This window comes from Filicampus tigris, chromosome 10 (genome assembly GCF_054856515.1).
Source record: "Filicampus tigris isolate MCC_2025a chromosome 10, RoL_Ftig_1.0, whole genome shotgun sequence".
NCBI classification, from domain to species: Eukaryota; Metazoa; Chordata; class Actinopteri; order Syngnathiformes; family Syngnathidae; genus Filicampus; species Filicampus tigris.
In genome coordinates this window covers 20,924,069-20,950,541 of record NC_141226.1, presented here as the reverse complement: position 1 = coordinate 20,950,541, position 26,473 = coordinate 20,924,069, and the positions used below count along the sequence as shown (strand labels likewise).

The window sequence follows — 26,473 nt, the reverse complement described above, 5'->3', positions numbered from 1 at the left end:
CGAACCTTTTTTTTTTTTTTTTTTTTTGGCCTGACAGACGGTCAAGAGGCATGACAGCACTGGCGGGAGGCTTAACGAGAATGATGAGACCCGGTCCACACCAGAATTACGCACGGGGAGGCTACTCTCTGGAAGGTAAATCCATCCAAAACGAAATACATCAATAAAATAAATGATACGTACAGTATGTGCAATGCACATGTAGTTTTGGTTGATTTCATTGTTTTACGACTTTCCTATCACGTTAATATTTGTATGCGTTTTTATTTTGGGGGTGACCATGTACTCGGCAGTGTCCACCCCTCTGGGCCAGGGTCGTGTCAACCAGCTCGGCGGCGTGTTCATCAACGGCCGGCCTCTGCCCAACCACATCCGCCACAAGATCGTGGAAATGGCCCATCACGGGGTCCGGCCCTGCGTCATCTCCCGCCAGCTGAGGGTCTCCCACGGCTGCGTGTCCAAAATCTTGTGCCGCTATCAGGAGACTGGATCCATTCGGCCCGGAGCCATCGGAGGGAGCAAGCCAAAGGTAAGCAAGATATGAGATTGTATTTAGACCTTAATGTGACTTTAGCGCTTATAAGATCTTGTTTTTTTTTTTTGCATTGTGTGTTGCTTACATTTATCATTAGGTTGAGGAACTTTATTTAAAATATATAGGTTCGTTTCAGTTTTTTGTGTTACAAAAATGTAGGCACCAACAGCATTTAAAAATGTGCTCGTTAATAATATATTTAGTATTCCTTGCTTTTTAACGTTAAAGTAAATGTATTTTTTGGGGCAGAAAAAGCACAAACTATACTTTTTGAAAATACTGCATATAAAAAAGTGTCATGTTTTTATTGCTTCCCTCTGAAGCATTATTGCATGCTCATAGAAATAAGAAGCAGCATTTTGGGGGCAGAAATCTGACAGTATTTATTTTTTAAATGCTGGATTAAAATAAATGTTACAATTATTCCAAATCTGAAGGAATAAGCGCACGTTTCTTTCCCCAGAAATGTAAGCACAAACAGCATTTTAAAAACATAGTGGATATAAAAAGTGATCGTTTTTATTTAGTTTCCATTTTATTGAATATTTGTCCAATTGTAATACGTTAAAATAACTAAGCATGTTTTTTCCACCCAGAAATTTGAGCTCAAACATCAAATGCTGTGTATTAAAAGTCATCAAGTTTTTTTTAATCATTCCTTTCTTGTCTTAGTATTAAAATACTATATTGCATGCTTATAGAAATAATTTTTTTTTTGCAGAAATGTGAGCTCCGACAAAAAAATCCGTATACAAAAAGTGAACATGTTTTTACTATTCCTCCTTTCTTTTATTTTGTAATAAAGTATATTGCATGCCAATAGAAATAAGTATACTTTCTGCAGAAAGTGAGCTCCAGCAAGAAAAAAAAAATGTTGTGCATAAAACGATCATGTTTTTTTGCACATGCAAGTAGCTCAAACTTTCGATAAGCTACAGAAAGCTACCCCATAGTGTAACTTTCTGCAGAAATGTGAGCACGAATCGCATTTTTATTAAGTGCTTGATATAAATAGTGATGATTATTTGTTTTGATTATTCCTTCCTCATAAAGCAAAGCGCTTCTCCGGAATTGGACAAGAAGATTGAAGAGTACAAGAGGGAAAACCCGGGCATGTTCAGCTGGGAAATTAGGGACAAGTTATTGAAAGACGGCATCTGTGACAGAAACAGCGTTCCGTCAGGTAAATAAATAAATACATAAATATTTAAATAAATAAATACATAAATGAATAAATAAATAAAGGTCTCCCCGCTCGATGATGGTTCGGACATTGAAAAAGTTTATTTTTGCATACGTAACGTTTGAATTTTTTTCCTTTAATTTTTCTTTCTTTCTTCCAAATTAAAGTGAGCGCCATCAGTCGCGTCATGAGGTCCAAATTCGGCGGTTTGGCTGACGATGAGGAGGATGGTGATGAGGTGGTGAAGAGGGAGATGGAGGAAAACGAACCGAGGACTAAACACAGCATCGATGGCATCCTGGGTGATAGATGTAAGTTTATTTCATATTGTTTTTGTATGACGTTACACACAAGTCAAAGCCTCCATGCACGTATTTTTATTTTTTTAATTTTTTAAAGAAAGTGCACACTTATTTTTCATAACTTCGTGGTCAAATCTGAGAGAAACTCACACCTCTGTTTGAGGCCGACAAAAAGAAAAATAATTAGAACAAAACGCCCAAAGGTTGCACAAATAATACTAATAAAAGAAGGACGGACGTTCGTTGAAAATAAAAGTGAGTGATAAATTATTCGGTTAAAAAAATCAAGCACGGTTCGATTTCTGGCAATGGAGTGGAGCCAATTGACACCTGTTGATTTAAGACCTGTTGCATTGTCTTTCTCGAGGAAATGGAGACTCAATGGAGTTAATGATTGATGACGACTGTAACTCCCCGTGGTCGCCTTGTAAAATCACGTTTACGCACAAACCGCGTAAACACGACAACGTCCATTTTTTTAGGATAAGCGTTTCAGAAAACGAATTGATGGATGGATTGATGGATGTTTGAAATATTTGCTAGAGGTGATGTAAACAACAAAACAGGTGATTTGCGCTCAACTTTGCGCATCCAAATTGCGCATTTAGCGCTTTTGTCTCTGAGCGTAAGGAAACGCGCTCCTCGACCCTAAATTAAAATCCCAACCTTCTTCTCTTTCATCTCCAACACGGATTGACCCCCCCCCAGCCCCGTCCCAACCCTCGTCCCCCACCCCCTTCCAGCCTCAGGCACCCACATTCACGCATTATCTGGGGGCAATTCGCATCCCTAAACTTCACCTAACAGCTCCTGTTCAGAAATGAGTTGGGCTATACATTGCTGTTTACAGGCGCAGTTTAATAGGATTAGGGTTATACATACATATATATATATATATATATATATATATATATATATATATATATTGATTGATTGATTGATTTGACTGTTGTCAAATTTGACTGTTGTCAAATCAATAAAAAAGTGGTGCAATTGTATATATTGTAATATAATTTGTTGTTATTCTTTACTGTAATTCTACTGTAAGACTTTTAGACTAGACCATTTCTTTTTAGTTCTTATTTCCTAGATTTATATTTTAATTAATTTTTTAAAATATATAATACAGTGGTAAAGATGAGAAAATATAAATATATACCGTATATTCTTTTTACAAATACATAAAATGTATAATTATGCATGCCAAATAATAATTTGTCATTGTTTTTAATCTAAGGTTTTATGATAGATAGATAGATAGATGACAGACAGACAGACAGACAGAGAGTGACATATTTAGCTAGCTAACTTGATAGCTAGCTGGCCAAATAGCCAGCTAACGATTTAGCTAAATAGCTAGCTAACTAGCTAATGAGCCAGCTCGATAACTAGATAAATTCACAGGGTCAAACAGTTACAGCACACACAATGATGCAATGATAAAAATGATAACTAAACAAACAAACGAAAATAATCAAAGGCGCATGATGAAAAATATTTTTTTTAAAAAAACATCAAATCAAGATAATCTTTGCTAATATATAAAAATCTTGGACTTTTCAGAGCTTGTTGATGAACTCCTCATATGAAGTATTTACATCAAATAGGTGACATCTTACAAACAGCTTTCCTCCCATTCATATACAGAAGAGTAGTATATCTTTCTTGTGTCTCTTTGTGGAAGTAGTTGTTGTTTTTCCCTTTTATGGCTCCTCATTAGAATGTGAAAAGGCAGCTTTCGGGGCCAGGGAGGGGGGGACTAGAGGAGAGTGTCTTCTGGCCAAATATTGATTAAGTAGGTGTTTGCAGAGGCTATTGTTGCGGCGCAGAGAGGCCTGTTGCTCTCTGCCCCTTTCTCCTCCAGCGCCATTGTTGCCTTTCCTTAAGTGCTCACATCAAAGCTCACTCATTTAGATTTATTTGTCTGGGAAAAGGACAGCAAAAAGGTTTGGGAGATGCATCCATAGTGCCCGGTCCGGTTTGCCCTGGGGTCTGCATGGCATTAGCAAGTGGGGCAGTAGAGCTGTTGTTTGTGTTTTTGACGTTAAGCGTGCGCAGAATTTCAACAGCAGCGCTCGAGTGAGTTGTTTGTGTCTGTTTAGCCCTTGTGCGCACAAAGCTTTTGAATTCACAGAGTGGTAGTCCATTAAAGACCCTGTAAAGTTCATTTAGAAATGTGTTTCTAAATACATTTGGAGATAACTGCGGAAAATGTGCAAAGACTAACAAATGAGTAGCGCTAAATTACGGAGTTATCGCGGTAAAATGTTTTTCACCACTTCAGTTTTCCTTTTTTTTTTTTTTTTTGTGGGCGCTTGGCTTGGCGTCTGGCACGAGTCCCCTCTCCTCCTCTACATAAGAACTTGAGCAGTTATTAGTTATGATTACCTGTTAGCTCACATGCTACAGTGGCTAGCGCACCGCAACGACCTCGTGCTAATATGCTAGACGAAGCAGCATTATCTTTTTTTTTTTTTAATCATAGATTTTCTAGGGTTGTTAACACTTTTCTCTGTGGAAAAATTGTGTCAAAAAATGTGTCAAATTTAGAAGTGTCAAAATGTGTCAAATTTAGAAGTCATATTTACTTTTACTTTACATGGACTTTAAGTGATAGCATCCTCGCTTCTGTTTACCACTATTTGCATTTTAGCCTCATTGAACTAATTCAAGCAGGCCAAGAAATAGGAGTCGCCACTCTTGCAACTATCCATTTATGGCAGCGGGGGAGAGCGGGGAGGAAAAAGAAAAGCTCAGAAATGCAAACAGTCAAAGGGATAACTTTTTCTTTTCAAGGGAGTCCCGCCGTGCCACGTTGAATGAGGGCCCACTTCTTTCAAATGTGCCATGGTGAACGCAGTCAACATGTAATAATTGCTCTCATTGAGGTGCATTCCAGCAATCTGCCGCCATTCTGCAGCCTCAATTGTGCGGCGGGGCAGGCGAGCAACCCCGAGGGCCAGGAGGAATCAAGCTTTGACAAAAACATGAAAGATTGCACTGCTTTTCTCGCTAAGAAGCCGAGCGGGACTCTGTTTGTGTAAATACGCCGACTCCCCGCTACTTCGGCGTGAGGTAAACTTGGAGCAAGCGAAGCGAAACCGTAATCCAATTCCAAAGCTTTCTAACATCCGAGAATATAAACACCAGCGTTTTCTAGCAGGGCCGCAACCTTGTTAAGGGGTGATGGCGTTTCCATGGTGAATGTGTTTTAATATGGGATGTTTAGCGAGACAGTAGGCCTCAATCTAGCCGGTGGAATGTCTGCTCTAATGGCTAAAGTTCCGTTTTTCCTCCCAGGGCAAGGATAATGGAGAAATTTATATGTGGGCCTCACTTTCTGTGTTTACAGGACTTACAATGGCAGTTTCGTCAAATGGGCCAAACTGAGAATAGTTTTCAGGGACTGTGCAAAAAGACTTAGGCCTCTAGCTTAGCTTTGTTGTTTTTGTGTCATTTTTCACAGCAGCTTCCATGTTGACATAATAAAATGGGAAATATGTAGGACAAATTCCATTTTCCAGCAATTTGATGTTTACTTATCGTTATGTGCAGTTTCAGAATAGTTTCTTGCTCTATGTTACACAAATACTGTAGAGTTAGGCCCCAAATTAGTCATACACTGGCCAGATTTGATTGAAAACACATTTTATTTGGTGGCCGGGTATCGTATGGCAAAAGACTGTAAGATGTGCGAGATTGCAACTGTAGTATTTCGGCAAATTCTTGAGAAAACAGTTTTTGACAAAAGTTCCCCAAACTGTTCTCAATCCAGACATATCCAATATTCCACAATTGTAGTTTGTAGTGCCGTTCAGTTGTATTTAACATTTATGTTCAATATATTTGCATTTAATCTTTGAGAACTTTTTTAACAGTTTTTTTTTTGTAATTAAACTTGTGCACAGTTCATTTGAAATGAATCAATATTTCAGTACATTTGTAAATGTGCCTATATTTAGAGCAGATTGTTAATCTTCAGTTTCAAATTTGTGACTTACGATAAAATGTACTTTTAAGGAATAATCTTTTATGACGAATGCTTAGGCCTAAATATTTTTAGGTTGTACTTGAGGTGTAATATGAGTCATTTTACAAATTGAAAATAAATAAATAAAGAAATAGATATTTTTTGCAATATTGCTAGCACTTTCTATCTTGTTTTGGCACTGTGTTACAAAAAAAAATCATGGCTAACTCCAAATGTGGCCACAGTATAAATCCTTTTGGGCTCAACTGTACTGTGTTATCATTGGATGCGTATTAAATTATTAAACAATATGCTCATATACAGGAAACAATTAATTCCTGTATACCACTGCAAAAGCAACAACTCTGACTTTTGCACAGTACTGTATCCATACACAGTGCTGGAATGCCTTCCCACTGTCCCTCGTCATCTTATCTAAACACACTTAACACTTTCATTGGAACGATTCTCAAGACTCTCCATTGCCCCCCAAAAGAGAGAAAGCAAATCCACTCGAGCTGATCTGCAACTGAATACGACTCTATGCTTCATTAAAGCCTCTTTCTCTGTTGGCACCGGCATTGTGATCCTCCCAATATTAATTCAAAGGACAATTAATGAATTCAGGCCAACTTTGAAGTAATGGGCCGGGGTCTCGCCCTGTGCCGGCCCCCTAAGCACTGATGTACTCTCCTCCGCATTCTCCCCACTAACCCCCGAGACACTGTGAAGTGGCTGAAAGAGAAGCCATGAGCAATGGAAGGTCAAGGAGAGGAGCCCCAGTAAAAAAAAAAAAAAAAAAAAAAAAAAAAAGAGCTCTCTATTTCCTTGGAAGTATTAGCCAAGCAAAACTCTGTGATGGGGCGGATAAAGGAGTGGGAAGAGAAAAAAGGGGGTCGGGGGCGAGGAGACTCTGCAAAGAGGAGCACAATGGGATAGTTAATTGACTAAAGCCAGACTGCGTTGTCAATCACTTAACTTTGTTTAGCCTCCCTTCTTTTTTTCCTCTCCCTTTTTGCCCTTTTTATCGGTGGGCACATTATGGACATGCCAGCACCAATGGGCCCGTGATTTGAGTTATGCCTTTTTGATTCAGTCCTTCAAGCAATCGTTTCAAGAACATGTCAGAATAAACATGGATGCTGGAGGTTCGCGGCCTCGGGCAGTTAGGATTTGACACTCGCAGTGGAGTTGAGATGAAACAATCAATATGCAAGTGAAGTGTCAAATTTCAGGTTTAACTTAAAGCGGAAGTCAAGCCAAAGATATTTTTTTCAAGAATATGTTCCCAGCAGGCCCACTAGTTGAAACACGGCATTCTGATTGATTTTACGTTTGTGGAATATAAGATAAGCAGCAAAATGCACTCGTTTTTAGCCATCTCTGGGGGCGGCCATTTTGTCTTCTGTCGACTGAAAATGACATCACAACTGCTCACAACGAGCAATCACGACTGACCTGTTTTCTGTATCTGAGCCGTGATTGGTCGATGTGAGCTGTCGTGATGTCATTTTCAGTCAACAGAAGACAAAATGGCCGCCCCCGAGATGGATAAAAACGAGTGGATTAACACTTACTCCACAAATGCAATAGTGGACTTGCATAGAAAATATTCTTGAAAAAAATATGTTTGAGTTGACTTCCGCTTTAAGTTGAACCTGAAATTCGGCTTCGCAAAAATATGGCACTTAACCATTTCGGAATGAGCAGAATCATGAGGTCATCACGAACGTGTAGTCTTAATGTAAGTGACCAACACTTACCATTTCAATGATAAGCCCTGAGCAGGTTATTTGATAAAAAATAATTTTCATCATTTTCATACTCATATTTAATATTTTGCTGAAATTAACGTCAATCCTGACATACCTGGGCAACTGCCCTTTAAGGAGTAACATTGCTACAGTACCAGCATTTTGTATTTTTTCAATGGCGACAGAAACAGCTGCAGAATAAATATTTGCGCATACGTTTTGTAATTTTCATCAGCTTTTTATGTGTTAGTTTGTGTAGGTTAACGTCAATTGACTTTCAGAAAATCAATATCTTTTTGTTCAAGAGTACACAGTCAGCTTGCCAACTAAAAATATTTCAGATGCTTTGCTAGGTCTCGATTGCATCCGCTCTCACTCGCTGCTCGTTGCCTTGTTTCATAATTGACTTTGCCTTTGAATAATATCAATTTTTTTGCTCACAAGAATATATAAAAAAAAAAATGCTTATACATGTAGTTACAAATATGTAAACTGCATAAAATACTTCCAAACACCAGAAAATGGAGCTACCTAAAATGAAAATGCATTTAATTCCTAAATGAGCTCAACCTGATTGGTTGTTTTATTTCAAATCCGTTGTGGTGGCGTATGAAGGTAAAATCCATCAAAAGTGTCATTCTTCAAATACGTATGTGAGCCTAGCTGTAGTTAAAAGTGACTGCGAGGGAAAAGTGCAGGAATGTGAAGGTTGCTTCTGCCTCTGTGAAGTGGACTTGGAGGGTCAGCAGCGAGGTGATCTTTGCAGAAAAAGTGCGCAAGAGCTGTGAAGAGGTCAGGGGCTAACCGAGGGTCACTCGACTGTTAAAACTATCAGGCCCCATGGAGGAGGTTAGAATAATGTTTACGGAAAGGCCGCACCGCTCACGTCTCTTGGCGGAGGCCGACATTTTGAAGTCAAAAGTATTCGCGCCGACTCAAATGTTGTTTTGTTTGCTACTTCCTGTTTCCATCTCTGAACTGGCATTAGCTTTAGCATTAGCGTGTTTAAATGACAAAAATCTTCAGCATGATTGAGAGAATGTGTGAATGAAGGGTCAACGTTGATATATATATTTTAAATAAACTCCGGTCTATTTACAGTATATATTGTTTCTCATCGTACTGTATTATTAAAGCATGTGTATAAATGTTATTTAAACATGATGAAGCAACAAACCAAGTGGAACATTATTATGTGTAAGAATAGTGAACCGCCACTATATTGCTGATTTTCAACTGATTGTTTTTCATGTTTTTTTCCGGTACACGGAAGTCCATATTTGGAGTTCCTCTCTGTCAGTGTAGTAATATGTTGTGTCGTGACATGCCGCTCGGCAATAGGATCTACGTCCAAGTTGCAGTAATAGTTATTCTCACATAATTGCATGAGTATTGCTGTATGCTATGTTTGTATATGCTGCTGCTCTGTGTGTGTTAAAGTAGGAATTGTTTGACGTTTTATAGATATCGCAAAATCTATGTTAGTAATTTGCATTAGCCCTTCTATGGCATTTCGCATTATATGATAGAATTAAGCCTGCGAGCTTTCGTTAGATGAAATTACCATATTTTTCGGACTATAAATCACATTGTGTTTCATAGTACAGCTGTTCCCTTGACTTACACTCAGGTGTGATTTGTATATACGGTATTAAATTTAGAGGTCGGACTCACAACCAACATCCCCGTTCCCTAAACAGCAGCCAATGAGTCCCGGTTGGATTCAAAACTTCTGCTTCTAACTGAGTTTTTCTTTTTAGTTTAAAATGACTTACCTTAAAGTGAAGGTGTTGCTAATGCACCAAAAGTATTTGCTAACATTTTCCAAATAAATCAGACTTATATATGTTTATATATGTTTTTTTTCTTCTTTGTGATGCATTTTTTACTTGTGCGACTCGGGAGTGACTTATAGTCCAAAAAATACGGCACGTGTTTTTTGTATTTTAATATACAATGTACAATTGTCTTTTCTTTTTATTTTATGGTGAACTTCAACGAGTGACATTTATCAGCTTGTAACAATCACACCTGGCCTCTGATTTGGAGAATTGCGTGAGAGAGTCTCGTTTTTTTTAGATTTTATGCAATAGTCGCTCTTTTCTCAACAGCAAAAGGGTGAGAGCAGACATGAAGCAAAACGTGTGTTTTATGATGTTTACGTGTTTAAATACACAACATTGTACCTAAAATTGTTCAAAAAGAGTCAAACTAGTTTGTCATGTAAACGTCCCCACAAAGTCTCATCATGTCACAACTTTGGAGGCTTTGTTGCGCTTACTTCTGGCCGCCTGTCACGCGCAAACACAAGCAGGCTAGTTAGTGGCCATTTGAATGGAACATGCCGCCTGTTGCTGCATCCCGCGTGGGCTCTCCGCTGCTTGCTTTGTCCCCGCCCGAGGGTGGAAGTGCCACCGTGAAAGTGTCACCTAACCGTACCACAAGTGGAACGAAATAATAAGCGCCGCGCACCGGGCGCGTATAATGCCCATGCGGTGCCATTGGTGGACTTTGTTTGTCAGCCATATTAGACGGGGATACATTTTTCAATGTCGTATCACCCGCTAGCTCTTTGTAAGGCGCCAACCGCCTTTGGGCTTATTCACTCTATCTTTTTATGTCCATCATCATCATCACTATCAGCCCCCCCCCCCCCCTGTTTTCCCATGCAGGCAGCTGCAGGTTCCTGCATGGGGGCTCTTTAGCAAGTCAAGTGAGCAGCCCACTCGCTCTCATTTTTACCCCCCTTAACTGTTAACCCCAGCTGAGCCTATAAGCTGTCAGTTAACTATTCTTTTCCTCCCATGCATCTGCTCGCTGCGGCTCTATGTGGGCCTGCCAATATTTTATTCAGGGTGCCGACTCGCACTATGAGCTGCGCTCTGAATAGAGCCAGATCTACTTCCCTGGGCAAATAACTAGTTCATTTGTCTCTTCTGCCCTTTGTTTTGCATTGCCAACACATGTCACAGGCTCAATTACCTTCTCTATTAACAACCCATGGAGGAAGGGCAAGCCGGCCCCTACCAAGACAAGGCTGTAAAGTGGCCCATATGCTGCGCTTCTCTTTTCCTTTCCATCACCATCACTTTTCATTTCATTCTCACTGTCCACCTTCCTTTCTCTACCTGATTCATACCGGATGCTTGCTTTCATAATACTGTACTCTGTACCAAGAATATAATAGAATCGAAAGCCTTTATTGTCGTATGGTGGAGGTACAAAAGGAATTAGCGTACTCTGCTGTATAATTGTATGAAAATTAAAAAAAATATATGGAATAAGGCAGATTAAATGCTGTAGGGGGCCCACAATTTTTTTACCAGTGCTACTGATAACTGTCACACTTCCGAACCAGATGTATGACAAAAATGCAATTTTAAATATGGACAAAACATGTGCATATGTGCAAAATACCTGCGCTCTAACTATAATACATTTTTGATAATACCTTTTTCAATGATCCACCGTTCTAGCCCAACAACAAAAGGTTTGAAGCAAACAACAAAATATGCACATATTGTAATAATCTTTTTCCACTGCAAAGGGCTCTCTTGCGTAAAGCAAAAAGTGCCATTCAAGGATGGCACAAAATAGCGTAGCAAGAAACCAACATTAAGTGAAAGTATTCATTGCTACTCAGTACTAATGTGATTGAGGTACTATGTTTGTCCTGCATGTCATTAGAAATCTACAAAAAACTACAAGGCCTACTCGCATTGTAGTTTAGGGCAGTATAAGACCTGGTGTAAGCACGCCTAAGACATGTCTACTATCTAGTGGTGATGGGTGATATTACAACTTAAAACTACACTCAACCTTTGTATATTCGCAGTTCGGCAGCCATGGATTCACATATTTGCGCATTTGTTTTCGTGGAAAACGTATACAGTATTGATTGTATACTGTATCAGTGTTTTTTGAAGATTTTGTGAGTTTTGAAAAAATAAAAAAAGTTTCTTTTTTATATATCTATTTTTGGAAAATTAATCAAGGGACCACTCAGAGTGTGAGGGTGTGGTCTCGGGCCATATGGGGTCCGCAGTCGGAGTGTTGGTCAGTGTAGTACTGCTTACCTTCTCTGTTCATTTGCAAGATTGTGCAAAAACAATTTGAACAATTCTGTTGTTAGAAAAATGTACACCTTCGCACTTACAAAAGCTACTCTATGTTTGTTTTAATGCGAGGATAAGAGAGTAGACTCAACGCCTCTGTCTTTCTGAAAATGTAATTGACTAATTTCCCTTTACTGTGGGACACGTTTTTTTATGAAATTGTCTCATTAGTCAAACGCTTGACCTGCCGTGTAAAATTTTGGTGAAGATGCAAGATGGTGTAAATGCAGGATTTTCTTTTTTTTTTCCATTTCATTTTTGCCAGGACCAGAGAATGTAATGGACATCTGCACGTTTTGGACATGCTCCAAAGCTTAGTCTATACCGGGTTCCATTCATTCAAGTTTTTTGTCTGCGTTTATTCCCTATTGGCTGTATCGATGCTACATTCGCGGTTAAAGGAACTGGATGTTCCCAAAAGTTATCTAATTAACCCTCAGGAGATAATCCACCCCCCCCAACCCGATCAGTGTGGAAGCTTCAGCGGCGGCTCAGTAGCATAATCCACCCGTTTTTTTTCAGGGCCATTTTGAGCCCCAACAACCTGCAATAGTGCTAACCTGTTGAATTCACCCTATGCAAAACATGACCCAAAGTCCCCACTATCAATCCAGTTGTTGCATGCTTGTTACGAGCCGATTAACCCACATCTTATAAATGTCTGTTTTACGGATAATTCTGCAGTAGCCCCAATTTCCGCCCCCGCAGTAATAATCTATCTTTCTATTAAGATTCTTGTCGGAGCCGCAGCCAAACTGTGAGCGGCCATGAAGTATTTTCAGCTCCCCAGAGCTTTAGCTCCAGCGTAAAATTTGATTTGGGTGTTTAAGTAAGGAGGGCGAGGCCTCCCTTTGTGTGTTTAGTATCCTCTTCTGCTGCTTGTTATGGGGGAATGTGTGGGAACAAATTCGCGACTGCGCGCGATCGTTCGGAAGGTGGCGACGCAGCTTGGCGCCCGCGCGCCCATTCGCATCCTCAGGTGCCACCGGCCTCCTCTCCAGATCGACCCCCACCCTTTGCTTCAAACTCCCCCCCTCGCCCCCTCCCAAAAGCCGATGCCCCTCAGGCAGTCGAGGGAGGGGATGAAGGGTTGCTCCCCTGCTGTGCCTCTCTACATCCCCCCAGTGGCCCTTCTTGGACCCCTTTGTGGCCCAGCCCTCCCTTCCACCCTTCATTCCCCCACTGCAGCCCCTCCTCCTCCCACTCACTCCCCTGCTGGGCAGGTGACAGGCCCCTGAATGCGGGCCCGGGCGTCCCTGATGGCTCCTACAGATGGAGCGTGGTAATCGGTCCAATAGAGGCCTGCCACAGGCTTTTCCCTGCGAAGATACAAAGGCTTGGCCACATCACTTCCACAGAGAAAAAAAAAAAAAAAAAAAAAAAAGACAGGGAGTGATAGAGGAAGAGTGCAAAAGAGAGCGCAAAGCAGAGGATGACAAAAGGCAACACTGTCATCCGCCATTAGGATCCCGTCTGTGACGGAGTGTTTTCTCTAGTTTCTAATAATAAAAACAAGGAACAAGAGGGGGAAAGAGGAATAAAAGGGAGCAAAGGAGGCAAGAGGCACTCCCACTCTGCAGTTAACATGACTGACTGTGCCAATGGGGAGCTTTACGAGCTCCCCTTCCCTCCTCCAGGAATCCATTCCGCGCCATCCTTACTTTTCGGACTTTTTTTTTTTTTTGTTTGGTGCTAATTAAGGAATGTTGCAAATCCCCAACAAAGCAATGCTGATGTTTGAAGAGTATCAAGTGACGTTTTTCTGCAGGCCACGTCAACAAACCGCAACCGCATAATCCAGGAGTATTTGGGCGTTCAACCTTCCATCGCCTGCGCTAGCCCTCGTGCCAGCGTGGCGCTCGTTTTCAACCAATGTAATAAACAAGGTTATTTCAGCTAACGGAAACTAACAAAACAACGACAACTCAACCTGAAAAAATATTTTTGCTAACAAAATGAAAGAGAACGAAAATGCTCTTGCGATGCATGAAAACTAAAACTACATTTTACGTTTACAAAACTAAAAAATATTATAATCAAAGCAAAAATGTGCTTTTGTTGTGTTGTCCTTTAAGTTTGTATCACCTAAAAGTGAAATTATCTAGCAGCAGCCAATACAAAAGCGGCACCAGAGGCGGTGTGTTTGTTATGGCTCGGATGGCTCTCCAGCTTTTGTCGCTTAACTCAGCCCAAAACGTGGCGCTAGGTAACAAATGCTCTCCTCTTTTGGTCCATATATAACAAAATATTTATAAAAATATGGTAGTCAGTAAAACTGGGTTTGATACTTCTCAACGGGAATTCAAGCAACAAATCCAATTTAGAAGTTGGCGACTTGGCAAACAAGGGACGGAAAGTGAGAGCGTCCTAGCTTTAAGACTTCAGGCTCGTGATGCATCTAACTTTAGAAGCGGTAGTATGCACTGCACTAATTGTACTTCAAAGTCTGTGGATTGTTAAACTCCGCCTCCATTTGGATGGTGGATGGTTGTTTTTAAAATAATACATTTTTCGAGTTTTTATTACAAAATACTTGATGTTTTTTTTTTTTTTTTGGCTTGCACATGATAATAATGAAAATTAAAAAAAGAAAAACTAAAGCCAACACTAAAACTAAAAAAAAGTAAGGTAAAATGAACCATTTCAGAAAAACCAAAACAAATAGAAAGTAACAAAGCCACTCTGAAAACGAATTAAAATTAACCACAAAAAAACCCCCCTCAAAACAAAATAAAAAAGACCTATAATGAAAATTCCCAAACTATTATAACCCTGGTAATAAAGACCTCTTCTCAGCCTCAGAATCTTCTGCGCCGGCAGTTCGGAGCGCCGCAGACTTCCCAGGGCCCAAATCCGTGTGTAATGCCTGGTCAGACGCACTCTAGCAACCGGCGCAAACATTTCCTGCTTGGCTCCAGAAAGCAAGGGGAGATCCCTGCAAGCCCCCCTCTCCTTCGTCTACGTCTGACTTGGCACTTTTTAATTAAAGCTTTAAATCTGGAGGGCAGGACGAAAGCGAGGAGTGAGTCCGGGCGGGAAACAGACAAGCCTCTGTGCCGGTGCTTGGGCTAACCTTCTCACTTCTTGTTTTGCAATGTCAAAAAAAAAAAAAAAAAAAAAAGGTGCAGTGAACCCTCCTCATGAGCTTGAGAGGTCCCTCCGGAGTGGATTTGGGAGTGGATTCTTTCTCTCTGAAGTCCATCTGTGTCGGACACATTGTGCCAGACTGTGTTCTTTGAGCGAAAGCCCGCAAAGGCTGAGACGTAGCAGATGCATGTTTGAGACCGAGAAAGAGAAGGGAGACCGCATACGTGTAATTGGGGACAATAGCGGGCTGTCACGCTAGTTTGCGAAGCCTAATCATTATTTAATAGACGGGTAACCCCCTCCCCCCCCAGACAATGCGATAGTCCCCGTCCTTTACTTGAAGGCCTTCATTGATTCAAGTCCTCCGCTGAATTAGACCCCAAAAGGCGTCCCTCGGTCGCCCGCTCGCTCTCTCCGGCCTTCAACTGAACAAACAGATTAAGAAGCACCTGCAAAGGGCCGAGCACCCTTAACTCCGGGACCCTATCGGCATAGCGCACAGCATGGCTAAGACCGGGGGAGACACAGAGTCCCCGGGAACGGGAGCCCCGGTGAGATCCAGTCCCCTTTAATCCGTGTTCAAGCAATCTCCCGCTTTTGATCCCTGTCAGGAACCACCGAGGACTTTCAAAGAAGCAGGGGAAGACAATTTAAAGTGGCTCCGCGCCATGCGCTGCATTGACTGAAAGCTTTTGTCTGGGATCTGGCTTTTGTAGCACGGCTTAGCGCGCCTCCGTAGGACTCCTCAAGTAACGCTTTTATTTGTTTTTGCAGCCAGTCACTCGGACGAGGGCTCCGACGTGGACTCCGAGCCGGGCCTGCCCCTCAAGAGGAAGCAGCGGCGCAGTCGGACCACCTTCACGGCCGAGCAGCTGGAGGAGCTGGAGAGGGCCTTCGAGCGCACGCACTATCCCGACATCTACACGCGGGAGGAACTAGCTCAGAGGGCTAAACTCACCGAGGCTCGTGTTCAGGTTGGCAGAAGAAAAAAAAAAAAAAAAAAAAAAAAAAATCCAATCTTGACTGTCAGGTGATGAGTGGCTCTGTTATGGATCAGCCGGGTGTTAAATGACCTTGAGATGTTGCCACGCATTCCATACAGCCGCGAGACATGTGTTAAATCCTCAAACCCTTGACCCCGCACTAACGGGGGCAGGGGGTGCCTTACCCCCAGAGATGTAGACAGACACACTGCGCCCACTGTATGTGAGGACAGCTTCCTATTTTTGTCAGCGGCGATGTGAAGATCCCCAAAATACATCAGGGCTAATTCAGATGGTGTGCTGATATGGGCTTTAACAGCTGGAACGGCCCTCTGGCTTGATTTGAACCCGGTGACTGGCCGCAGTACACAAAGAGGTCTGTGGTTTCACTGCACGCTCCTCATGTTAAGATCTCTATCACTTCAGCTCCCTGTAATGACACGGAGACGCTTTTTTTTTTTTTTTTTTTTTTTTCTTTCACATGAAGTGATGGAAAAAGTCAACTTTTCTTTAGCGAGGTCATCAGATAATTCAGTGTTTCCCAACCTTTATCGAGTCAAGGCACCCATTTAGAAAACTCTCATGGCACACCACCAAACAGAAATGTCACAAAAATGATGAATAGTGAATAATGAGGATCTCGCCACAATTCATGCTGAAATTGACTTATGTCATACTCGCTGCCTGCTTAGTTGAACAAAAAGACATGATTTATTCCAGGGATGGGCAACTTAAATGCTAGAGGGGGCCACAAAGGACCACGCACTTCCCAACCAAGATATATGACAAAAATCCTATTTTGAATATGGACAAAACACGCGCTCACGTGCAAAATAATATCTTCATATATTTTGGTTTTGATAATGCATTTTTCAATACATTGATAAAATACAGTGTTTACTTTCCCAACCCAACAACACAAATTGGAAGCAAGCAATAAAATCCCCCCCAAAACTGCTGAACACGAAACCAACATTAAGTGCAATAACTCGTTTTGTAAAATGTTTCATAAAAATCAACGCACTCAAAATAATAGTTTAATATTAATGAGGTACTATGTTTGTCCTGTATATCATTCCAAATTTGCAAATTAATGTTAGGCCTACTCACGTTGTAGTATAGGGCAGTATGAGTGCAACTAAGAAATATCTGCCATCTAGTGGTGATTGGTGATATTACAACTTAAAACTGCAGTCAACCCCTGCACATTGGCAGTTTGGCACCCCGTAGATTTGCATATTCTCAGATTTATTTATTTTTCAAAATATTTTTTTATATTTGGGATTTTCCTGGTTTTTTTTTTTCCAGGATTTTTTACCCATTCCCCTTGTTAGATATGAAGGCATATATTGACTGTTCATCATTGTTTTTGAAGAATTTGTGGGGTTTGTAAAAAAAAAAAAAAAAAAATCAAGAAGGAAAAGATACATTTTAAGAAAAAAATGTTTGTTTGTTTTTTATTGATCAAGACGCCCACTCAGAGTGTGGTTGCATGGCCGACAACTTCTGCCGTGTCACTGGCATACATAGACGAACAAAGATTAGATAAATCATTTTGGCAAATAAGATGCAATTGTTGATCTTTCATGAGCCACCTCATGTGGCGTTTCACTATGGTCGGCAATCACCACTGAACGCCATTTTGTTCTACTCTCAGGTGTGGTTCAGCAACAGAAGAGCCCGGTGGAGGAAGCAGGCGGGAGCCAATCAGCTGATGGCGTTCAATCACCTCATCCCGGGCGGTTTCCCTCCATCTGCCATGTCGGGCCTGCAGCCCTATCAGCTGCCTGAGAGTCCCTATCCCGCAACTGCAATAGCTCAAGGTGAGCCGCTATTGACAAACTCACTTTGTTAGGTACACCTGCGCATCAGAATCAATATTTGACAAAAGTAGTCATTTTTGGAGATGCAAGGATTCCGCCCGACTACGACGATATGACCCTCGCCAGCATGTGCTCTCCGTAAAGGGGAAGTCAATAAGAGTTAATCCACCCATTTTTAGCCATCTCTGGGGGCGGCCATTTTGTCTCTTCTGTCGACTGGAAATGACATCACAGTTGCTCAGGGCTCAGGTAACAACCAATTACAGTTCACCTGTTTTCTGAAGCTGAGCCGTGATTGGTCGGTGATGTCATTTTCAGTCGACAAAAGTGACAAAATGGCCGCCCCCTGAGATGGTTAAAAATGGGTGGATTAACTCTTATCCCACAAACGCAATATGAATCAGAATGCCTTCTTTCAACCAGTGGGCCTGCATCGAACATATTATCAAAAAAAATAAAGGTTTGGGTTGACTCCCTCTTTGAATAAACGGCATTTGAATATGGTTCTAAGTATTGTTTCTTTTACTGTGAACAGCAAGTGAACAGCCCGGCACGGTCCATCGACCGCAGCCTCTGCCGCCAACATCTGTGCACCAGAGCGGTCTCAGCTCGTCATCCAGCGCTCAGGACGGAAGTTCGGCGTACTGCCTGTCGTCCGGACGCCACGGCTTCTCAGGATACTCGGACAGCTTCGTGGGCCCGACCGGACACGCCAACACCGTCAACCCCGCCGCCATCGGCAACAGCCTCTCGCCTCAGGTTGGTCCGCCCGGTCGGACATGTTATTGCCTTGACATTGATGGGATCCTTGTTGGCGTTACAAAAAAAAAAAAAAAAAAAAGGGAGCATTTCATTTGTGTTCATCCAGATGGGTTGATGAATTTGCAACGCGGCAAATGTCAGTCTTTAGAGGGAGGCGGCAGATAGGAGTGTGTACGGCTGTGGCGCGATGACACAAATGAAAACTGAAAAGACAATTATGAGCGATTACACAGTCATCAGGCGCTATCAGTGGCTCCCTACCGGGCCAGAACATGGTCTAACAGGCGGAAAACGAGCTTTTAGCCTCCACAAAGGGTGGTCGGGCTCAGATGCAATGCATGCTGGGTACTAATTCCCATGAGAGAGAATCTCAGCGTCCTGTCAGGCGCAGATAAAAACAAGTGCCTCGGGCAGGTTTGTCACAAGCCTGAATGCATGAGTTTCTAGTTATCTTTAACACGGCCCGCACTGTGAGGAAATGATAGTTGGCTCACAATCAAATTGACGGCTTTGAAAGGGAGAAGCAGGTGTCGCCGCAGAATGAGTTTATGCTTCGTACATTTGTGAGAGCGTAGCTTGAAAAACCATGAGGCCGCGATGCCGCATATTGTTGGTTTGCGTTTGTAGTGGATTGCGCCTTCAAACTTGTAGACTGTCCTGTCCTGTGAATTCGTACACTCAGAGGGTCACAAAGCGACCGGCGTGCCAATAAAAAAAGGCCAAAGGTTGTGTGGCCTACTGGCTGGTTTCAGCATTAACCTTTAGCAGGCAGCTCCGCGCGCAAGGTCGTACATGGATACGGCGCACCAGGAATGTCAGTCTGCAATTGCAATCACACATTTGCCTCGTGTCTTAATTGAAGGGAATGAAGTAATCTAACCTCCTGTAACGCGGTGTGTAATTTATGCAAATTCACTTCACTTTGTTGGCTGATTTCTTTTAATTTGTGTATTCATTGCAGCTGTTTGAATGCATATTGCAACGCATCTCCACTCCATTTCAGATGAGGAAATAATTAATTTCTGGATTTGGGCAAAATAGGAGAGCAGGCATTTGATTAAGATCAATGACATTGAGAGTTAATGAAGACCTTAAGAACTTCGCAGTCACATTTTCTTTTTCAAATTTGTTAAAACGGTAAAACGGTCATTATGACTTGACAGATATATATCGTTGCTGTCCTGTGAAAAACACTTAACGCCCAATTTTGGAAAAAAAATTACATTTTCACATTAATGCGAAGCCTGTAACGCAGAAACACTATTCACATAAAAAATGAAAAAAATGGACATTAGTGTTTTTCACATTATATATATATATTAGTGCTGTCAAACGATTTATTTTTTTAAAGCAAATTAATCGCAACATTTATCATAATTAATCGCGATTAATCATATTTTTCAACTACAATTTTTTACATAGCTTGGAACCATATTTATTTGAGTAAAATGTTGGAATTAATATGGAAAAATATTTTGATTCAAAGACTGTTCTGATAGCTTTTTTTGATGCCCGAATATGATTCTTTTCCTGTAAAATACTACTTTTGAACGACACACCAAAGACGTACAACTAATATGGTATTTGAATTTGGCTTTGCAAAGTGCGCAAATTACTTTTGATTTCTCCAATGAGCCATCGAGCAACTTTTTAAAGTAAAACTACATAAAAGCCATTCTTTGTGACAGTGACTCTCCTCTAAGTTTGACTGCAAGGTAAGCAGAGGGAAGCTCCCAGAGGAAGTAAATAAAACTGAGTTAACTGAGTTTTTTTTTTTAATACGTAATAAAATGTAAATTAATCTCCATAGTTAATGCTTTAATTTTGGCAGCCCCAATATATATATATATATATATATATATATATATATATTAGTGGTACAAGAATCCACCGCGCCCTATGAAAAACAGCCAATCAGAGACAGATGGTGTGACTTATCAGGTGTCAATCATTGGTCAGGCACAGGCATCATGAGCAGCTTCACAAAAATTAAAACTTCAAACTGATTTGATGTTATTGCAACACTGCATTATGAAGAAGGTGCTTTTCTGCCATAACAAGGTAACAGGTCAGAAACAGCAAATTTGTTCACAGATCATATTGATCATGTATCACTGTCAAGTCATAATGACTGCTTTTACAAATATGAAAAAATGTGATTTTTTAATTTATTTTTTATTTGAAAACTCCCCGTTTAAATCTCCCTTATCGGCTTATCTGAACTGCAACTTTGTGAGTGAGCCGGACTTGTCGCTACTCTACATCCATCAGGAGATTCAGATGTTCAGTTAACTCCAGATATGGTCATATCAGGACCAAGTGGCTGATATGGATAAGGTTGACTTTAGATGAGCGAGATAACTGTTGGAGAAATTAGAAAGCTGTGATCAGAGCGGTCGTAGCCTCCTCTTTGGGCGCAAGGTCTCTGGCATCCCTCTGCTGATCTGGTGCATACCGAAGCAATCCGTTCTCACCAAGGAAGCGAGTGGCTGGGATTTGCACCCCCCTGAGACTTAATCCCCGGAACAACCTCAAAACAGACATGCCATCACCAACTGCTGCCGGAGAAATGTCGGATCACGGACGTGTATTATTTCCTAATCCTACACGACCGCTTGAGAATAAAATTTGTGTATTCAAGCAATGCATAGTACTGCTTAATTTTTCCGTGCTATATATAGTTAAGTGAAATCACTTTTTTATTTTTAAATAGCAATCAGTTTTATTCATTTTTCGTGGTGAAATTATCTTTTAATTTCTATTTTTACGGATGCAGTTTTACCCTAGACTAATATACTTGTATTATACATTTTGATTGGCGATTACTATTGGCGATATTGATAAGGTTGACTTTAGATGATATATATATATATATATATATATATATATATATATATATATATATATATATATATATATATATATATATATATATTAGGGCTGTCAAAATTAAAGCATTAACTATGGAGATTAATTTAAATGTGATAACACACTAAAAAAATTAACTCAGTTAACTCAGTTTGATATATACTTCCTGTAGCAGCTGACATCTGCTCACTGTGCAGCAAAGCTTCGTAAAAAATTGTAGTTGAAAAATGTGATTAATCGCGATCAATTATGGAAAATTTTGCGATTAATTAGTTAAACAATTTTAATCGCTTAACAGCACTAATATATATATATATATATATATATATATATATATATATATATATATATATATATATATATATATATATATATATATATATGTGTATGTATATATATATATATATATATATATATATATCATAGTAGCAGTTTTGTATGAATGACGTTGCCGATGACTGTTTCTTCTGGTACCGTTCGTAAAGTATTCATCTTATCCTGAGTTGTTGCCTTTTTTCTCGCGCAGATCTTTATTAGTCAAATAGCACATCGGGGTTAACATGAGTTGACAATATGTGAGGTCTGATCATTGACAGCCTACATAACATACAGCAGTCATCAGTCATGATCAGAGCACACGCGCCAGCTGGCCGCCAGTTTGGGAAACCTCATTTTCTGCATCAAACAGCCCTTACGTCTTAGTCATTTATTCTTTCTGCCCTCACCTCTTCTGTTCATTACACAGACTGTAACTCTTTCTCTGTAAGTCTTGTCCGATGACCACGCCAACCCCCCACCCCCATTTTAAAAGACAATTTCATGACTTTGTTTCTCACGCAAACCCGTACGCAGCTGTTCGTGATGTATCACCACCGCCGCTGACATCAGAGCAGAAAATGCAAAGAAAATACGCACACAAGTTGCGGTACGGGTTCGACACATTGGCGACGTCTCACACACACACATACACACACACACACGCGCGCACATATGCCCTACACACCCCTACCCCTCGTTCCCACGTACCCTTTTGGCCTCTAGGCCTCGCAAGGACACGGTGATTTTAGGGCATCAAGAGATTTCGAAAGAGGGCGTGTCTCTGAACAGACGCACCAGTCTGAGCGCAGACATAAACATAAATTTAGCACACTTCAAAGTTGCAGAAATGACATTGTTTATACCCTTGATTTGGCGCGACTATTTGACTGCGTTAGGCTCCGACTGCTTAACAACGGAAGGATTTTTGGCAAAACGCAGGATTTATCGTGAGTGTTTCATTGTTTTTTATTTGATCAATGGCAAACGACACGAAAAGTTTGGGAATTTCTCTTGTGAAATAAAAATTCTCTCTACCTTACTCTCTGTCTCTTTCTCACTATCTCTAAGCCTACGTCTCTATCTTGTTCTCTCTTTCAATTTCTTTCTCGTGAGCTTTCTCTCGCTTGCCTTCTATTGTTCTTCCCTCCATCTCTATCGCTCTTTTTCTCTTCATCTAACCTTGTGCTCTCTATCGCTCTCTCCGTTTGGAACTCTACCTCCCAAGCACTCTCTCTCTCTCTCATCTTTCTCTTTCACTGTATTTATTTCTCTCAATTTCTCTCTCTATTCACTCTACATGACTGTCATTCTCTCATCTTTCTCTTTCACTATTTCTCATCCTGTGTCCCTCTCTCTTTGTAGATTCCTCTTTCGCTCTCTCTTTCACTCCATGTCCCTGTTGATCTCGCCATCTTTCTCTGTCTCTCTTTTGCTCTCTCCGTCTCCTATCACTCCCAATCTCTCCAGGTTTCTTACCCTCCGTCTTTTTATCTCTATTGACCGTTCCCGCTATCTCTAATTTTATCGCTCTCTCTTATCCTGCTCTCTCTATTGCTCTCTCCGTTTATCGCTCTACCTCCACCACTCTCGCCATCTCCATTTCACTCTCTCCGTGTCCATCTGTATCTCTCTCCATAAACTATATTCTCACTAACTAACTGAGCTCCGCATTCCAAAACCTCGAATCTAATCGAATCAATCCGTCTACAGCCCGCCCAGCGAAAGTAGAAATTCGGGATCGCTCTCTCCACAAGTCTGACAGCGAAGATCTAATGAAAACCTCCCCGGAGCAACCAATAGCCATCAAGTCCCTTGTCCCCTTGTCAGTGAAGCAGAATAAAAAGAAAGCACATGTATGAGGTTAGCCAGTGTGGTCTGACAGTGAACAATGACTGCGCCTCCACTTCTCGGAGCCCACCTGAGTAGAATTGATCGAATGTCTTTTCTTCTGTCTTCTAATCCCCCGAGCTTCCTTCTGTCCCTCCCCACAGGTGATGGGCCTTTTGAACCCAGGTGGAGTGCCTCATCAGCCCCAGAGCGACTTTGCTATCTCCCCTCTGACCGGAGGCTTGGAGCCCAACGCCGGCATGGCCGCCAGCTGTCACGGCTCCCAACGACTGGAGGCCTTGCCGGGTCTGACCGGCATGCCCGCCCTACCCAGCACTCAGTCTTACTGCCCGCCCTCCTACACCTCGCCAGCCTACGCCGTCGACCACCATCCATCGTACCAGTATGGACAATACAGTCAGAGCAAGGTAGGCCTGTAATCCAGCCGTCTATTTTCGGAACAGCGCAACCTCATTTTCGCGATTATTCTGTTCCAAAAAGTCCCACTAAAACATATGTGTTTGAAAACCAAAGCAATATTTCCCATAGGAAATCATGTATATCCACTGAATCTGTTCCAGAGATCTGTATATATGAACAAAAATGCATTTTATGGACAATGACTTTACGTACGTAAAACTGTCGAGTAAATGTACAATGAAGCCATTACTGAAGATTACGAAAGACAGCAGGAAATTTTCATCCCGTGCTGCATATTCATACAAATTCACACGCATTTTAGACTTTAGCAAAGGAACTGCTATTAAAAGAAAAATTCAATTTCTACAAATATGATGTATTCTCTTTTTAAGCCGCATGCAAGCTCGTCTATTTCTTGATTTCCGGCTCGATCGAGCAATTCGGTTTCGGATTTCTGAGTAACATAAACAATGCTAATTGCGCCGACCCTTCTGATGAGCGAGCGTCTCAAATGGGCCGGCCCTGTGCTGAGATTACATGTACATACATTGTTGGCCAGGTTGCCTCCGTTTACATTACGCTCATCAAACGAGCCACGTAAGCTTGACGCCGAGGCAATACGGCGGGCGGGGCAGGGGGGTGCTTCCCCCGCTGTCCTTTCATGACCCCCGCGATGATGAGCTGGCCCATCGGACTCGAGTGCGGCTCACCTATCCATGTAATGACCCCCGTCTTGGCCTGACTCAAAGAAAGGAGCCACTTACCAAAAAAAGTGTGTTTGACAGGAGGGAGGGGAGCGGGTGGCTCCTCGTGGGGTACACTAGCACATGTCGACTGGCCCATCAGTGACTACATCTTGATCTCATTAATTTAGACCGTCCTGGGAGAGAACCGCATGTAGCTTTTGGGGCAGGAGAGACATGTGTGTGTGTGTGTGTGTGTGTGTGTGTGTGTGTGTGTACATGTGTTAAGGAAGGGGCTCTTTAACAGGGGGCGATTATGACCCTTGGCAGGTCCGTATTGAAACCATGTGTCCAACAGGAGGTCAGATTTAGTTATTGATCAACGGAGCAGAACTAGAGAGAACCAGGCGGAGGCTTCGCTCCACCAACCACGTTGGGTTCAAAGCGGGTCTCAAGAGATCCGCAAAGCTCTTCACATGTTTTTGTAGGAGGTTTATTGTTCAACCCAGGACTCCACTCTCCATTCTCACCTGCTTTCAAACTCTTCCTTTGGCTCGGCATCACAACTCTAGTGTGGCAAAAGTACTTTATACCAATATGTATTAAGCAGCAAAATCCACCCGTTTTTATCCTTCTCAGGGGGCGGCCATTTTGTCACATGCTGTCGACTGAAAGCGACGTAACAGTTGCTCGGGGCTCAGGTGACAACCAATCAGGGCTCAGCTTTAGAAAACAGGTGAGCCGTGATTGGTTGTTACCTGAGTCCTGAGCAACTGTGATGTCATTTTCAGTCGACAACTGGTGACAAAATGGCCGCCCCCTGTGATGGCTAAACACGGGGGGATTTTGCTTCTTAACTTATATTCCACAACCATAATTATAATCAGAATGCCATGTTTAGACTAGACAACGTATTGTAAAGAAAATGTTTGGGTGGACTTCCACTTTAAGTAGAAGTTTACTTGTTTATAAGAAAACAATTATTAATCTAAATAATGCTTATACGAATGAAAAAAAAACTGTTACATGTAACATATTGCTGTCACTGTCAGCACTTGCTACAGAGAAGAGTATCCATTTGCATGTAAGGTATGATATTTTGAATTTATATATAAATAAAATGGGAAAAAACTGTGCCACAGCCCAAGGTGCCGCAGTGAATTAATTATACTCAACACCGGGGGCGTTACCAAGGGGGAGAAGGGGTGGGCAATGCCCACCCACGGACACGCTCTGCCCACCCAAAGAAAACTGGATGTAGTTCTGATGGCAGAACCCAAAACAAAAAAAAAAACATTGTCACCTGCATGTCCATATTGTTCAGTTATGGGTGTGTTCTAAGTTTTAACCTTTGTTTGTGTTGTTACATCCTCTTTCAGCATAAAAAACAACAAAAACAAAAACAAAAAAAAAAACATTGCCGCCTTCATGTCCATACTGTTCAGTTATGGATGTCTTCTAAGTCAGATCAAATCAAATCAACTCTTATTTGTTTAGCCCAAATACAACAACAGTTATCTCAATTAAGGAGAAAACAAAACACGTTTTAAGGTGCAGTAGCCCTACGCTGGATTTCGACCTACCTGAGCATTGTAGCACTTTTTTGCCCCCCCCCCGCGCCCCAGGTAAGACTAATGCCCACCCACACCTGGCATCCTGGCAACACCACTGCTCAACAAACGTTCACACACTGTACTTTGTTACTTCCCACACCAAAACATCATTCATCCATCTAACCGGCAATACTTTTGTCTTCCCTTCCCATCTTCAGGTGCCTTTTATTATTTAAAGCTGCCTTCTACTCGACATGGAGGCTTCCCTGCACCGCCAGTCTGAACCCCCC

At 41.6% G+C, this 26,473-nt stretch overlaps 1 protein-coding gene across 2 annotated transcripts; it reads left to right on the top strand.

Moving 5' to 3' along the window:
* pax3a (paired box 3a) lies at positions 1–26,473 on the top strand. 2 transcript variants are annotated; one of them, XM_086042668.1, is made up of 9 exons: positions 1–135; positions 294–529; positions 1,589–1,646; positions 1,886–2,029; positions 15,721–15,920; positions 17,587–17,752; positions 18,288–18,511; positions 23,692–23,955; positions 26,402–26,473. In XM_086042668.1, the coding sequence occupies exons 1-9, from the start codon at positions 51–53 to the stop codon at positions 26,417–26,419; spliced, it is 1,395 nt and encodes a 464-aa protein (XP_085898794.1). In that variant the 5' UTR covers positions 1–50; the 3' UTR covers positions 26,420–26,473. The 2 variants fall into 2 exon arrangements, with proteins under 2 accessions (XP_085898794.1, XP_085898793.1); XM_086042667.1 differs by having other exon boundaries at positions 1,589–1,718.

Excerpts from the sequence above, each read along its gene's own strand:
- pax3a (XM_086042667.1), top strand. The coding sequence starts at position 51 with ATGACAGCACTGGCGGGAGGCTTAACGAGAATGATGAGACCCGGTCCA. Across the intron at positions 136-293 it reads GGGAGGCTACTCTCTGGAAG|TGTCCACCCCTCTGGGCCAG; the intron begins GTAAATCCATCC and ends TGTACTCGGCAG. Across the intron at positions 2,030-15,720 it reads TGGCATCCTGGGTGATAGAT|CCAGTCACTCGGACGAGGGC; the intron begins GTAAGTTTATTT and ends TTGTTTTTGCAG.